Source organism: Tyto alba, unplaced genomic scaffold, assembly GCF_018691265.1.
Source record: "Tyto alba isolate M040663 unplaced genomic scaffold, T.alba_DEE_v4.0 Super-Scaffold_21, whole genome shotgun sequence".
Taxonomy (NCBI): domain Eukaryota; kingdom Metazoa; phylum Chordata; class Aves; order Strigiformes; family Tytonidae; genus Tyto; species Tyto alba.
In genome coordinates, this window is record NW_024881295.1 from 17,712,398 (window position 1) to 17,728,737 (window position 16,340).

The 16,340-nt window shown below is 47.4% G+C and overlaps 1 protein-coding gene across 6 annotated transcripts in view; it reads right to left on the minus strand.

The window, feature by feature from the left end:
* Window positions 1-16,340, minus strand: part of IQSEC3 (IQ motif and Sec7 domain ArfGEF 3) — a 104,496-nt gene that overhangs the window by 21,061 nt on the left and 67,095 nt on the right. For all 6 annotated transcript variants that reach the window (XM_032986109.2, XM_032986113.2, XM_032986116.2 and 3 more), the window contains exons 4-5: window positions 11,766-12,859; window positions 7,613-7,774 (exon numbers count right to left, since the gene is read on the minus strand). In XM_032986109.2, coding sequence (XP_032842000.2) covers window positions 7,613-7,774; window positions 11,766-12,859 — 1,256 coding nt within the window. The remainder of the gene's footprint in view (window positions 1-7,612; window positions 7,775-11,765; window positions 12,860-16,340) is intronic.

Here is a 16,340-nt window from a genome sequence, read left to right on the forward strand (position 1 = left end):
CATGAGTTATGCTCAGCTTCTCCTTTGAGAGTTTCTTTCATGGGCTGACAGAAGCAGATTTGCTTTGTAAATTCTAAGATGAACTCCTGAGAGCTCCTACCATTTGTCTCTCAGTCCAAATAAGGGTGCCCCCCCGTTCTGCTTCCTAAGAAAAGTTGACCAGGCAGAAAGGACAGGTTAGGAAGAAAGTCTGGCTCAAGCAAAGTCAGCCTGAGCTCGGATTTGATTTATCTGACAAAGCCTGTGCCAAATCCTGAGGAATAGCTCCTAGAGGAGTCATCAGGTATGCTGCTACTTTCTGCTGCTAGACAGACAGAAAGAATGGTGGATCATAGTTGTCCAGTATTTTTTGTGAGCAAATTTGACACAGAAAAGTCCATTCAAAAATCCAAAGAGCCTTGTGCCATGGGGCTGTCATGTTTGTGCTCCTCTTCTAGGTGGCTACAAGTTTTACTGCCTTGCCTGACCTCAGATTCCTGTAGAGACTCTCATCAACTTTCTGAATGCACTGTGGTGCCTATGTCAGAGCTCCCCTGAAATGTAATGCAACTGTTCTTTGTGGAACCAGAAAAAAAAGATGGGTTTTCTTTTCAAGGTAAAGACCCTGGAAGCTGACATAGGATATCCTGGCAAGTATACTGCAAAAGTACATTGATCTCATCAGCCTCCAGAACTGCACTGTAAAAGGCAGTGTAGCTGCATGCATGAGGGGGGTGTCTCTCACCAGAACTGGATTTGCCAATGCAAATGACAGTGCAAGAGACAAAGGTTGAGCTGAGAGTGGATAGCTCTCTGAATCCAAGGAATAAACTAGCAGCTTATGTGAATGTGCCAAAACCAGTGCTGAGTTCATTTTTCCACAACCAGGAGAATGCCTGTAAGATGCGTATTCCAGGACCACCAGGAGGCCTGAAGCATAACGAAGAGCAGAGTAATCATCTTTTAAAATCTCCTCCTGTTTCAACTCCTTCTTCCCCACAGATTTGCAACAAACCATGTGAATTGACTTCACAGTGCACCCAGAGATGTATTTAGCCCAGTGCCTGCAGGGATAGGAGTTTGGATGATGTTGCTGAAGTGAGCAGGGAAAGTGCTGACACCTTGACTCATAAACAAGGTGGTGGAGTCTGAGGGCTCTTGTGCTACCTGTATATATGGGGATGTTGGTCTGTCCTGAGGCACTAGGCAGACAGGCACCTCAGAATTGCAGAGTATTGTACACCAGGTGCCAGCACCAAAGGGTGGTCTCCTAGTTGGGTCATTTTTCTCAGCTATTACCTCTGTGGTGGCCATAGTGCCTGCTAGACTGCGGGGTGTAGATCCCCCAAAAGGGGGTGGACATAGTGGCATCAGAGCTGTGAGGATTTAGCACAGGGCTAAGCACTGCAAAAAAGCCTTGTGGCAAAAGGGTTCAGTGAAGTCAAGAAGCAGCTGTATCGTGTGGGGCTGGGATCTGCTTGCCCAAGCATAATGACCTATTTTCCAGCTTTTCCACTCAGGTGACAATGCAGCAGTAGCTGGGCTGCAACTAAAAGCATTTGTAATGGACCTGCAGCCCACGCTTAGGGAGGCAGCAAGGGGGAAGGCAGCCAGGTAGAAAGTTTAAAGCCACACGGCACAAAGATATTAATAAAAACCATCCCTCTTCTCAGCTTCCCCAACCCTAACAAGCTTTCTGAAGATGAACCAGGCTTAGGGTGGACTGCAGAGGAAGAGATCATCTCCCCGGGAGAAGGCTGCCCTGCACATGTTAACTGAGGCTCACAGAAAGAAGAGTGAGCAGGACTCACTGATTCCTCACACCAGTCCTGCCCTCCGTGCCCTACTTGTGTGAGGGTAGTCACTACAACAGAGACCATGGCCCAGGCAAGTCTTCCCTTTCTGGGGGATGCTGTACTACATGTATTACCAGGTTTTTTTCTGGGGCTGAGCCACGCCTACTTGCCCTCCCAGGGTTGTTGGTAGCTCACATGGCTATCCACTGGGGCATCCACTCCTTCCAAAGCAAGCAATTGCCTAGCATACCATGCCTTGCACCAGAGCTGTCTTCCAAGGTTGAGAGCTGCTCCCACTCCAGGCATGTTGGCCATGTGGGTGAGGGTTCTGCCCAGCCTTCATCTTCCCCTCCAAGGGACAGTGGGAACCCTTGACCCCCAAGGAACAAGAGAAACCACTGTTTCTCTGGGCATCTAGGCAGTTTCAATCTGCACCTTCAGCTTTTGCAAGCCTGGCATGAGAAAGCTGCTCTGGTCCGCAAGTCTGATCTGTGCCATAGCTATGATTGCAGCAGGAGGTCAGAACTGCCTAACACATTCTTGTCTCTGTCCTGTTTCCATCACATCATCATCTACTGCTGCACAGCACAAACCCTAGAACTGTGCTGCTCAAACCCTCCTGTAATGCAAGTCCCCTATTAATCCTCTGTAATGTCTTCAGTGAGGAGGGGAAAGGAGGCTAGTTTGGGCTAAACTGTCAAGTTCCCTCTGCCAGTCCAAGAGGAATCTAAAACTTCTTTGAGAGACAGCCTCTTTGCTGGGCTCCTAGCTCTGCACACACACCGCTAAGAGCAGCTTTTCTCTCCCTGACTTCCCATGAGGGAAAGAGAAGACAATACACACTTGACAGACAGGAGAGCTGCTCACTCACACGAAGAGTGAGTCTAACAGCAACTTATAGTCTAACACCAACCAGCCCCCAACTCAGCACAATGTCTCCTCTGCTTGAATCCCTGCCTTTCTCCTCTGGCAGCAAATGCACCAGGACAGCCACTTCTGCACTTCCAAGTCCCACGACCCGAACACAAACCATCCAGTACCAGCAGCACAGCTGAGTCCATTCATGGCATCACTTACATTATCTTGTTCATGAATGAACTATAAATGGAAGCAATTCCTGAGTCAGAAACAGGTGGAGGGGAAGAATGAACTAGAGTGAAGGGAAGTCTGAATGAAGGAGAGCAAAAGCGATAAACAAACAGAATGAAGAGTGCACAAAAATAAATGAACAATACATCTGAGCATGTAATACAAAAGAAAGGACTGAAGAAAGGATGCAAGAATGATGAAGTGTCTCATATTAAAAACATGTGTTAATGCCTTGGGCCTGACTTTTTCAAAGTAATAAAATTATTTTTCTGCAGTACTTTCCAAGTAGATTTGATAAAAACAGATCAGTGCTTTCATGGCCCAGGCTACCTCTCTACAGCTGTATTCCCTGGACTGGTAGACATCAAAACCCTGGGGTAGGTCCCCTGTGACTCCTACCAGCTGCCTGCAGGGCAGATTGTGGAAGCAAATTCCCAGGAGAAGAGGCTGGATCTTACTGTGGGATGCTGGATCACAGTGAGTAGTTGTTACTGTGGGATGCTCAAAACTGGTTATAGATGGGACGTATCCCCTGTAACATAAAATGCTTAAAAGCTTGATGTCCAGCCTAAACTAGCACATTGAGAAAAATAACACTCTTGAGGGACCTGTGTGTCTCCACTGACTAAAGGAATTCATAAATTGATAGAAGACACTAAACTTGGTGGTGGCTAACAACAGCTGAGATAAATCCTACTTTTAAAGACTGAAGCCTTTTCTGCAAGAGAAAATGACATACTGCATCTCCCTAAACAGACAGACCTGAGCAGTTCAGTGTTATCAAAGGCTATGTGCCAATTATAGTCAGCTACTGTTGAAAATCCCCTGCTCTCTCCCTTGTTCCTGTGGCTAGCGTGTATAATTACTTGTGAGTTATCCAGACACCTTTTCTGGGTTCCAAGAAAATCAGTTAATGATTGAAAGATAGAATAAGAAGATGGAAGGAAGTATATAATTTTAGGGCATTTAGACACTAGGTATGCTGGTGTGGGAAGGCAAAACAGCATACCAAAGTGCTCAAGCCTCATACTATGCTTACCCTCACTCACACCGCTGCCCATGTACATAAAAGGCTTTGCAAGCAGCATGGCACTTCTCCAGAGTTTTGCATTTACTTAGGTGGGCAGTAAAGAGGGATCATCTTCACAGTGCCAAATGCCACTGCGCGCTCCTGAGCTCTGTTGCCTGACTCCAGGAACAGGCAGTGGTCAGCTTGTTTGTCAACCAGCACAGCTCCAACACCTACGGCAGCCAAGAGAAATTTGCAGACTACAGACTTATGGCTGGACTTACAGCTGAGTCTGAAGTTTGTAACCTGGGCATCTCTGCCCCGCCTCCAAATGCACAAGGGAAGCTGACACTTTTGCAGATGTTTTAAAAGCTGTTCTATTATTTATTCATGAGGTTAGGTTAATTCAACTTGGCTGCAATAGAAACAATGCTTACAATACACAATTCTAACACAAGTTTTCACATCGAGTGAAAGCTAAACCAACACAGCAAAAGGCATCAATAATTTAAATTGCTTTTGGGAGGGAGAGGATGGGTCAGAAAGACTCCAGGGCCAGGTCTGGGATGTGAAAAAGCAGAGACATCTCCCCCTGCATACAGGCTTGCTCACTGCATGTAGGTAGTCAGAGTCTGTCCAACAATTACTGTCTGCTCACGGCCACCCTGACTGGGCATTTGGGCTTGACAGGAGTAGCAGTGGCTGTTCTTCTTCTGCCCATTTGGGCCAAAAGAATGACTGTGGCATTGGGTAAATTGTGCAGAAGCTACTATAGGAGCTATCCTGTCTGTCACCTGCTATCCAGGGAATACCACGTACCCTAACACTGGCTTGCTAAGTGTGGGTAGATGTGGGGACTGCAAGACAGCCCATGAAGAGTCCATTCTCTCAACCTTTGCCAGTGTTCCTGAGCTACTTTGATTGGAGCTGGATTGGGAATGAGAACTAGACTAGGTCTTAGACTGTTCTAAAATGCCAAAAGGTCTTTGAGCTGCCTCTTGCTCCCACACAAACAGTTCAGAAGTGACTAGTCTGTGAGCTATAGTGCACTGTAAATGCCAGCACACTATACTACACTGCCAGCTTCTTCTTCCTGCAGCATGGAGAGGAAAAATATCCAAGATGATAATCCTGGGCCAGAATTTCTCCTGGAAATGCCTTGTTTCCATGCATGTCACACCACCGGATGTGCAACTATAGCCCAGCCAGTTCTCACAAGCTGTTGATAAAAATTTTCTTGCAAAACCCACCAACCATTGCTATCACCAAGGTCAGCACTGACAGAGGAAGAGAGTGAAAGTACCTACAAATAGCACAGCTACAACCAGCTGAATGTGTGTGTTTTTTTCTTCCTGTTTTAGAATATTTTGTGAATATTTTATGTCTTTTATCTTTGCCTTTAGGGAAGACAAATCAGCAATCCATTGTGAAGAGGGGATGGCAGTACAGATTTTTAGTGCAAGAACGTCATCTGTTGCCTGGAGAGATCAGACACAGGTTTGAACCTCGAATTCAGACTCAGCTGCTTGATATATGTCCATGTACACAGAGTCCATGTCCAAGATATGTCCATGTACACATAGCCTCAACAGCTCAATTCCCATCTTTGAGCCTCGCTTTCTACATCTGTAAATAGAATGGCAGGGTCACTGTTTCATTGACTGTTTGGAGTGTTACACTGAGAGGTGCAGTGGAAACTGAGAGTAATGAGCATGATGGAGTAGGGCCATGTGCTTTAATGGCCCTCCTGCAACATACAGAGGCAAGACAGGCAACCACAACATAGCAGCTCTTGGGCATTGAGGCTGGGAGGTAGACACCAAGCTTTGCAATAGGGACTGTTCCCAGGAGCTGCTGACACAGAGTTTGTAGTCACATGTGAGGCAGAAGAACATGGTCATTTGCAGTGACGATGCCAAATTTAGGACTACAAGGAAGTACCAGCCTATTGCTATTGCAATATTTCCCTGTCTGTGCAGAGGCTAGGTTTGGGCTTCAGCAGAGTATCTGTCAGGGGAAGCAGCCCACACATTGCTTGCTGGAGAAAAAGAGGCAATTACTTTTAATTGTAACTCTCAGCATGAAAAGACTGGAGAGAACATGTGTCTCATTGCTGGCCAAATCAATACCCATACAGTATATTAAAATAAGAGCTGGACCAAAGGTCAGGTACCTGCAGCAGTAAGCAGCAGCAATTGCAACAGAAATTAATTTTGAAATTTGGGCCCAGATTTGTCTCTTGAACTGGCATCCTCCAGTCTCTCCCTGCAGTAGAAGTGGTGTTTGTATTGGATTTAGGGTTTCTGTTTGACTTGGTTCAAGAGAAACCACTGCAAAATTCAAGGGAGATCATTTTGGAGAATGGGAGAATATAATAAAGGATCCAGTTCAAAGGACTTCCTGTCTACTGGAAAGGCAGCTCTCACTAAGAACTGTGCTGCAGTCTCATAAAAGAAGGATCCCCTCTGAGTGCTGGTCAACCCTTGAAATGGGTCTCTGAATAGGCTTGTTGCCCCCTGACTACACAGGTCACACCACCCTGTACGGCAGCCCTCACATTTACATTCTGGGGCAAACTCGCCCTGCTTTCACTGTAGCAGTTCTCAGGGTGGGAGAAATGGTGTCTCCTGTTCCTGATGTCCCCTTTTTATCAGACAGCTGTGCCTTCTCCTTTTCCCTCATCTGAAGTAGATCAGGACCAAGAAGGAAACAAAGGCTCGTCTCAGTTCCCCAGGACTATCTTTGCAGAAAGCCTGTCATCTTAGAAAACAGCCAGAACAACAGGTAAGATGCTTTTCTTCCCAACATTTCAGACCCTGCTCCTGTGGTGCTGGGGGGCTGACAAGTTGGCAACGGTTACAGTGTGGAAGGCAGAGTAACAGGCAGGCGCTGAAGTAGTATAGGTCTCAGGTATTCACAGGATTTTGCAGTTCAAATTGCAAGACTTGAAAGAGGAGAGAGGTGTAGACTGAGAGATGCATGGCTTGTGTGACTAGGAGAGGGTCACGGTGAGAGAACTGAAGGGAACAATCCAGCAAAGGCAGACACTTAACACAAGCAGGGAGGAAACCTGAAATCTTGTTCAGAAAAAGTACAGCTCAGCCCATTGGTGTTTCTGGAGTAGGGATGTTCCTCAGCACTCTGCGACTGCAGTGGTAATGATAAACCCTTAGAAGTGTGCTTCCTCATGCAGGCCTCTTCATTACCACAAACAAGACCAACTTCCTTCTTATTATCTCTGCAGTGAAGTTGGACAAACTGAAAAGGCCACCCATCTCAAAAGTGGACAGAAAGAGAACCAGGTGTGGAGCCAGCATTCGCTGCTTTCTGCTGGTCTCACAGCAAGGAGCAGATATTTTTCATCCTCTGCCTCTCGGTACTTCCCAGAAAGCATCAGAGGTGCTTTATCTGGATGAGGTAAGACCCCAGTCACAGAGTTTCCCACCCACAAAACCTCCCAGCATCACTAGTTCTACCACTCGATGGGGCTGTGTTCCTGCTAGATAATCACAGGCCCTCTGAGGAGACACTGAAATGAAAGGGCTGCTGATATTAAGAGGGAAACGCATTCCTGGGAAATACATTGAGGTGCCAGATACAGAGTGGGAATGGTGAAGTTCCAGTAGAGTGGGGATGGAGGGGCATTCGGGACAGGGTTCTTGCTGATGCAGCCAGGGGCAGGGTGGGCTGGCAACTCCTTTACAGTGCAGAGAGGAGGGGAAGAGGTTTCCACACTTACTCCAGGACGTCCCTGTTGAACTGCTTCTTGCTGTTGCCCAGGAACTCCCCAATCATCTGGCGGCTGAGGCCCTTCCGCTGGAGCAGGAAGTGTGCCACCCCAATGGGGGTGTCCGGGATGAAGCCTCGGGAGATCAGGAACTGGATCCCTTTGTCTGGGTTTCTGAAAGGTAAGGACAGAGATATGGTGAGTTTGAATGATCTCTTTGAGGCATTATTGCCCCTGGCTCCCCTCACGGCTTGCAGCAGCGCAGCTCTCGGTATGGACATGGGCTCCTATGAGTTCAAGTGTGTGGCAGGAATGGGACTGGTCGGGGCGAGGAAAAGTGGCTTGGGGGAGTCACCCCCAGATGCCACTGAGGGCAAAAGGATGCCATGGGAACCTGCTGTGTCACTTGCAGCACCTTCTGTCGCCTGGTGATCACAAGTGCCATCCCACTGCCACAAAGGATACCTGCCTCATCAATGACTCTCTTCTTCCATCCATCTGCTCCAGAGTCAAAGGCTCTTGTATCATCCCTGCTCCAGCTTGGTCTGTTTAGGGTCCCCGTGAGGACATGATTAGACTACGTGTCCCACACAGGCAGCACAGGAAATATCAGTACATTCAGCTGCTCCAAATGCAACCCACAGATAGCTGTCCCCAGGGACCAGGGATGAGAGCTGGGCACATGACCCTTTGCTTTAGGAGAGCTGGGATTGAGCCTTCTGTAGGGCAGACAAAGGGAAAGGGGAAAAAGTGACTGTGAAGACACTTAGGAGACATTGCTACCATGGTCTATGAGCAAATGAGGCTCAATACACAAAGGAGGATGGGCACTTGTTTTGCAAAAAAAAAAAATCTCTCTTTTTCATACATTTTTAGTACTGAGTGTTGAGTGACACTTTCTACCTTCCTCACCTGAGCCTGGTGCTGGCTGCCTGAACAGAAATCCCATGCTCAGATTTGATTATCTCTTCCTCTACTTTCCCCACCTTTAGCTGTGTTGTTCTTCCCTTCTCTATTGATTTACCCCCTCCGGTAGAAATCTCTGTGTGTAGGTGGATGAGACCAGGCACCTGGAGAATGCCTTGTCAGAGCTGGGAGAGAGCTGTGTGCAGCTCCCAGACAGAGGGTTTTTCTCCCTCTGTGGCTGTGCCTCTCTGAGAACAGTCCTAGCTCTGAGTGGGCCTGACTGCCTGGTTGTGGGAGTGATTTTCTGCTTGTTAGTGTGCCAGAGCCTGTGTCTGCATACACAGCTCCTGGGGGGGGTATTGCGTGTCTCAACAAGCACACATGTTTGTGTGTGTCTATGTCCTGTACATGTAGATTTTGCTTTCACCATACATGTTCATCAGAGCTCGTGTGTACGCATATTTTGGCTTTCTCCTTATGTCTCCTAGAAGCACATATGCTTCTATGTATCCTGGGAGTGGCTGTGAGCCTATGTGGTGCCTGTCCCACAGTACAGACAGGAATGAGTGTGTGTGTGTGTATTGTGCAGGAGGTATTCTTCCTGTATTTCAGTCTGCCCCACTGAAGGGTGTCTGTCATGATGCACTCTTGCTGAGGGGAGTTAGTGCAATGCCAGGAAGATCTCTACATTCCTTTTGTTCTCTGAGCTGGTCAGTGGGGAGAGGTAAGAGGGTAGTTTCTTCACAAAAGGATACCATACTTCCATCATTAACCCAAATTCAGGGATCTTTGTCAAGGCTCAAAGAGGGAGTTTGCTCAGGCAGTTTCTTGGGGTGAGGAAAGGATAGGATGAGATCTCAGAGCACGTGAATGCATGATATGCACAGGCACAGACTGTGACACTGTCAGGTGGTGAAGGATGTGGGTGAGCAACATATGTTTAGCTATAAGGGGATCAGCATTCAGGAAAGTGGCCTGCTCCTTACAGGGGCCTCGTGGGCATACAAAAAGTAGATGGGCTTGAAATAGTTCTGGTTACTCTGTATTGTCACAAAGAAAATACCCTGGGCAGTGTGGCATCCCTAGGGAGAGTGGCTGGGAGAACAATTCAGCCCATTAAGTTTATGAACAGGAGAGCTAAAAGATCTAATATTGAAAAAAACAGGCTTTCTTCAGGGAAAAGCAACAGTGCACCTTCTGTACTATCACACAGACCTCCTGGTTCACCTTTGAAGAGCACAGGCAAAGTTCTCTGCTAAATGCAAAGGTCATATTGTCAGGACTAAAGTCAAGCTAAGCAACAGAGGTTCATAAAATGCACCTCCACCTGTATACTTTGGTATTTGTCAAGGGACAGTATGGTGTTCACAGCACGAGGATGATCTCAGCTACACTGGTGTGACTCCAAAACCACTGGACTGACTTTGGATTCACTCCAGAGGAAGTGGGAGCTGAATATGGCCAGAAAAATGCAACTCACACACTGACATGGATGTGCAGATTTCAGTAGAGATGTCACACACAGTGCAAGATGATGTAGGATAAAACAGTCCAGGTGTGACAGCCCTCCTGCACTGCCTAGACTATAACACAAATATAGTTGCACACATTATTCTCCCACTGACAGTAACCTCTCATCAGTTTTTTTTTCCCAGGATTCAATTTGTTCTCCACAAAATCCTGATAGCAGTACAGCACCTCTGCCACTGAACACCTGCAGATGCATCCCATGTACTGCAGCATGCAGCTTTTACCCAGATGTGCAGAAGACAACTCCACTTCCATCTCTCCTGAGCCTGGTCCCTGCTTTTTTCTTTAGTGTTGCAAGGGTGTTAAGTGCAGCCAGCAAATGCTGCGGGATTCCTCACGTCCTGCTGGCTTTCCCTCTGCCCACACAGCCAGCTGCCCACACACACTGAGGTATTACAGCAGTGCTGCATAACAAAACACTCTCCGTTCGAGGGATTCCACCCACTCACTGTGGAGTGGGGATGGGGAAAGTGCCACAGCAGCCCAGCATCGACGTGTTCCCAGGGGCCTGCTCTGAACCAGAGTGCTGCTTTCTGAAAATGCAATGCAAGGCCAGAGAGACTATGGCAGATGCAACTGGAGGCTTTCAGCTTTTGGTCTGGGGGAGCGGTCAGCAAGAAGGATGTGCACACATGCACACGCAGCCTCAGCTCCATGCCCTATGGGTTAGTGCCCACTTTGCAAACCCTACAATGGTAAACTGGTTCCTTGCTAGAAATTGAGAGGGAAACCAACAACCAAATAACTGCAGAAAGCTGAATGCCCTTCCCAGACCCTTGGATAGAGACGCATTACGGTGTCACAAGGGGAGCCATGTGTCTCATAGCTCCTGCTCAGAGAATAAAAAAAAGGCTTCAGTCCCCAGAGCTAACAGCTCTCTCCCTGTCCTCCAGCATTCTGTCAAGAAAACAGCCTTACAGGTTACTGCATATTATTTCAGTAGCTAGTTTCAAGGGAGCAAGGGAGGTCTGGCTAGGAAGTTGTGTTTCAGAGCTCCACAGTAAGTCTTCTGTCCCACGGGGACCTGCAAGATGCAGTGAACCCAGGTCACTGAATGAAGGAGAATGGCAGAGCTGCTTCCCCAAAACAGACCTGGCACTGCTAATCTGTCACATGAATGTGTGCCAGGCAGACTGGGGGAGGAGGAGAGGCTGGGAAAAAGCATTTTCACTCCTGCTTTATCTTCACATCAGTGCTCATGTCAGCTGTGCAGGAACCAAAGCAAAACACATTGGGTGGAGGGACTTCTGCAAGTATGGCTGAGAAAACTGAAACACTTAGTAGCAGAAACATGAGCCCCATATGCCCCTCTGGAAATATACCTATCCCAACACAAACACCAGAACATCTGTGTGGGCCTGGAACTATCTTTATCATAATCAACTCCCACCTGTGCCTGGTGCCTACTTTCTCTCGTTCCAGACTGCTTGTGTTCATCAGGCAAATCTCTGCATGCCCAGAGCCTGAGTTTGATATATACACACGAACCCACCCGTACACAACCTGATCTCAGAGCCAGTAAAATGTCCTCCATAGTTCTGTAAGAGTCACTAATCTGTCTGCTCTAACACCACTTCAGTTCTGGATGTGCTCTGAGCCCAGCCCTAAAAACCTCACTTCCAGGCTCCTGCCTCCTGGAGTCCACAACCACCATACTACAGCCTGCCATCACCTGTTCCTGTGAGGCATGAAACAGGCTGGGAAACACGAAAGAGGGAGAGACACTTACATATTAAAAAGGTTCAGCCCAATGCGGTAGAGGCGCTTCCTCATGGTGTCTGTAGAAAGTGTGGGAGACTTGCAGCTAGCTGGGTTCTCGCAGTGGTACCTTGGGAGGCTGAGGATCATGGCCTGCAGTGCTTCTTTCGAGGACACCTCAGAGGCTGACTTGGCTGAAGTGGAGGTGCTGCTGCTGCTCAGCTGTTCTGAGTTATCTGCATTCTCAGACTCAGAGCCTTTGCTTTGCCCCGTCTCATTGCTAGCATCAAACTGGAGGTTCTGCACTGCCATCTGCCCAGGCTCAGCACTGCTGTCTCCTGTGCCGTTAGTACTGACATTCACCTCGGTGAAAGTGTGGCTGTTCTGAAGAGCTCTGGACTCAGGTGAGCTCTCTGGGGCAGCTGGTGGTTCACTGGCTTCTCCCTCCCCTTCTGCTGGGCTTTCTTCAGCCTTGGTAGCTTGAGAGAGCCCAGCCTGGGCACTGCTGCTGAGGCAGTTTGCCATGGACACCGAGGTAGACGATGAGACAGAGATGTTCTTGTTGTCAATCTGGACTGTGACATCTCGAAAAGCCATCATGAGAGTGCTGCTGCTCTTGGGTAGGGTTTCTGGCAGGAGCCCTTCCTCCTTCTCTTTGTCCTGCAGCTCAGCTTCTAAGTCTTGGTTTGGCTGCATTGAGCTAGCACTGAAGGTCTCCCTTATCTGGTATGAGCCCCCATCTTGCAGCGAGCACATGGTCTTCAGGCTCCAGGTGCTGAGGGCATCATCAATGGACTTGGCCAGGGACTGAACTTGTTCTGTGAAGGAGTCCTCCAGCTCGGTCAGTGCCCCACTGATGGTGGCTGGCAAAGATGGGGACCTCACCAGTGGGATGCCCACAAAGTTATACCCCTCTACCAGGGCTTTCTCAGCAGAGAAGCTCTCCGAGTTCTGGACCCGGACTTTCCTCAGGGAGATGCGGCGCGGCATGCGGCTTTCCAGCAGTGAGTTGCGGATTTTCTCAAAGTTCTTGCTGAGCTGGTACTGCCGGAAAGCCGTCTGGATGGTGCAGGCTGCCCTGCGAGATACCAGGTGACCGCCGTATTTGTGCTCTAGCATTTCGATCTGGAAGACATAGAAACAGGAGAAAATATTTTTTGCTGACTTCTGATGGCTTTCTGTTACCCCAGTTCCTACATTCATTAGCCTGTAATGACTGTCCGAGGAACTTCTAACACTGAATTGGCTTTTTCTTGTACTGTCGTGCCCTTGATTCCAACAGAAGGCCCCCCCTTTGGGCACAGCTGGCTAAAGCATCAGTACTGTGAGCTTCCTCATGGCTAGAACATGATCATGCCTCTTCCTAGAGTGCCAGCCATACACACTGGAGCCTGGAGGTGCCCTTCCTCTGAAGACCCACTTGTGATGGCCATTAGGGCAAGCTCATCACTGCAAACACAGCGTTCCAGCAATGTGTCTTCCTGCTCAGCAGTGCTGAAGTAATGTCAAGCATCATCCTTTGTCTTAGAGTGTTACTAATGCTCTTCCCCTCCTTAGTCACCTTAGGAAATACTCTCAGGGAAAGGAGAAAGCATTCAAAAAAAGGAAAGAATAGTTAAATTTTAAATGCAGAAAATGTTGGCTTGATCATAGGAGCTAGTGAGAAACATCAGCTTCCACAGAAGTTAGTGGAGGCTGGGTTTGTTCAGTGTCTTTTAAAAAGCACTATGAATCCCAAAGTGTCTTCCTTTCTGATATCTGAGTTTTTCAGGTGTCAGCTAGCAGTGAAATGAAAACTACTCAAGAAAAGAAAGACTCTCAGTTTTGAAAGGTAAAAAATTCTAATTTTAAATGTTGAGATAAAATATTAAGAACAAGTAGAAGGAGGATTTACTCCTTCCTGAGCTGGTAACAAGAAACACACATGTAAATACATACACACACAACTAAGTGGCATCTCAATCATCTTCAACAAAGCAAGTATGTATGGTAATTTCTCTTCTGTAGTCTAGTATTTATACTTCCTAGTAATTCCCTCACTCTTCCTCTGCAGCTGGGCATTCACCAACATGCTACAGGAGAATGTTAGATAACTTGATTCCAGTAAGTGACTGATGGAGGACAAGGGGGACAGTGTGAAGATGATGGCGGATGATGGGATTGAATTAAAAAGATGAACTCAAACTACCTTCACTGAGGTTTTGGATGAACTATGAGCTCAACTGCACATTGTTGGCACTTCACAGAGCAGAGTGCAGGTGCAGACAGTAGTGTTTATATGTGTGTGTGTGTACATGTGGAAAATCCAAAAAAAAGGTGAAGTGTAGGACCAAGAGTGCTGGTAAAATCAGTCCTAAATTAACAGAGGATTCACTACGTCATTCATGTGGTGAGTACGAGATCATTAGCAGACCCAAATAATGAGTTTTACTGACTCCTTATCCCCAGACAGATACCACTTGCCCCTCACCATGCCTTGCTGGTCCAGTACTCACAGGAGGAAGGACTGAGCTCACAGATCTAAGTGCAAACTGTTTTTGTAATCAAAGCAAGACTGAGGCATGAGCCTCAGCTTGCAGAGTCATGTCATGTCGTCTGCTTCCTTCTTATTCTCCTTTTTTGTAACACTACGTAAGTTGTAAATAAAACCATCAGTTGAGTGATCTAGGTACAAGTGAAGGTCTGGAATGACAGCTGTGAGAAGCATAAATCACCTCTGGCGTATTTCCAATACTAACTCCTCTGGAAGTAGGGGAAGAAAATATGACCTTGGGAGATGACAGGAATTGAGGAATAACATGACCCCAGCCATTCTGCACCTGCGCTGATATTCTGGCTGCTGGAGTAAGTAAGAAGGCTTTGCCCACTGGCACCCCATTATCCCAGGCAGCAGCAGGTCTAGGGATCCTGCTGCACTAGATGGGAGGTTGCCATTTCTGGAAGGGAGTGGGTTTGGGGGGCACATCCTTTGATCTTTCCCTCTCTGGAAATGAAGTAGGGACCCTTTGCCTTGTGCTCAAACATAAGGTAGACTTCTGTTTTCTGTTTGCCTTGCCCTTGAGTTCGCATCTGTCCAAAGAAAGCATCAAAACCTCGCATTGAGAAATACTAGCAATTTGCTTAGCAATGGGGTTGGCCACTACAGTTGTAGAGGCAGCTGGATCAGAGTTCTGCTTACCTCTAATTTTTAAAAAAATGGCCTAATACTTGCCCTGCTGCCCTCCCAGAAAGGGTCTGCAGAACTGGTGTTAAAAATCACCCACACAATGACCATGGATTCAGGTGCAACTACCACAAGACCTGTCAGCAGGCCTTTTGGATAAACAAGGTCTCGGCTTATTCTCAGAGTCTGGTGTGGCAAGGAAGAGGAATAGAAGGACAAAAACTGATTCTGGGTAGCAAGCAGAAGTGTTTTGCTGGGGTTCTTTGTCCTTCTTTCCAAAATGACCATCTTAAATCCCACCATAAAACCAGCACTTCCTCCACATCTCTTCAAAGTTGGCCTCCCTGCAAAGAGACTAAGCTATCCCTTGGCCTTTCCCTTCAGGAGGAAGGCTCGTGCAGATAAATGCAAATTAAACCAATAACCTGCACAGGTCCAACCCAGACAGTTATTACTGACAACTGACCGTGAGCACTTAATATGATGGTCTGGTTAATGAAAATGTAGAGCTAATTGTGTTGGGAGAGAAAGAGGAACAAATGGGAGGGACAGACACAGCGATCTGAGAGACAGAATAATAGTAAAATGCAAAATACAGCAGAAGCAAGAGCCTTATAATTATCTGAGGTTTCCAAGGAGGTGACAGCCATTCTGAAAACATGAAATTCATGTGCTCTGATCTTATTAGAGGCCAAGACAAATTGTCATTACTGATCTGAAGTAAAAGGCCAGTTTATCTCATGCAAGGACAGTTCCTGCAAAGGCAGACTTTAGTAACTACTAACAGGAGAGATCCTTCCAAAAGTCTAAAGGAACACTGCAAGCTGTCAGTACCTTGATAAAACATCACTAGCTTTTTGCAGTCCATTATCTCAGTCCTCCCAAAGGGCTAAGGCATTAAGGAGCAGATCAAGATGTAAAGTGAGAGGACTCCCAACCTAGTCTGTTCTCCAGCTCATACCAGGTGTGCAAGGATGGGTTCTGCATGTGGTCCACTGCCATCTGGCCCTGTCCAAAGCAAGGGGAGTCCTACAGTGTCTTGCAGCTGGGATAACAAGGACTGGGGACTGCTCCAAAGGATACTTGAGAAGACAGGCAAAGCCAGAAGCAACAGTCCCATAGGGAAGTGCCCTCCCCATCCTTGCTTGGTAGGAGTGGGTTTCTGTCTCCCTCTCCCTGATGTAACCCAGCCATTTACTGTTTACTGATGTCTGAGACATTCACATTTGCTATCAGGTCGAGCTAACTGACACTCCAGAGGAATTAAGGGTTTCACACAGCTGTGGCCTGTTTTCTTCCTCTCGAGGGGAGGAAAGGGCATCCATTAGCACCACAGCAGTCACAGGTAATGGAGATGTATGTCTGGCTTGCTGGAGGAACCTTCTCTTCCCATTTGAGAGGCAAGAAAGGCCAGACATGATTGGCCTTCTCTCACTCCTAATA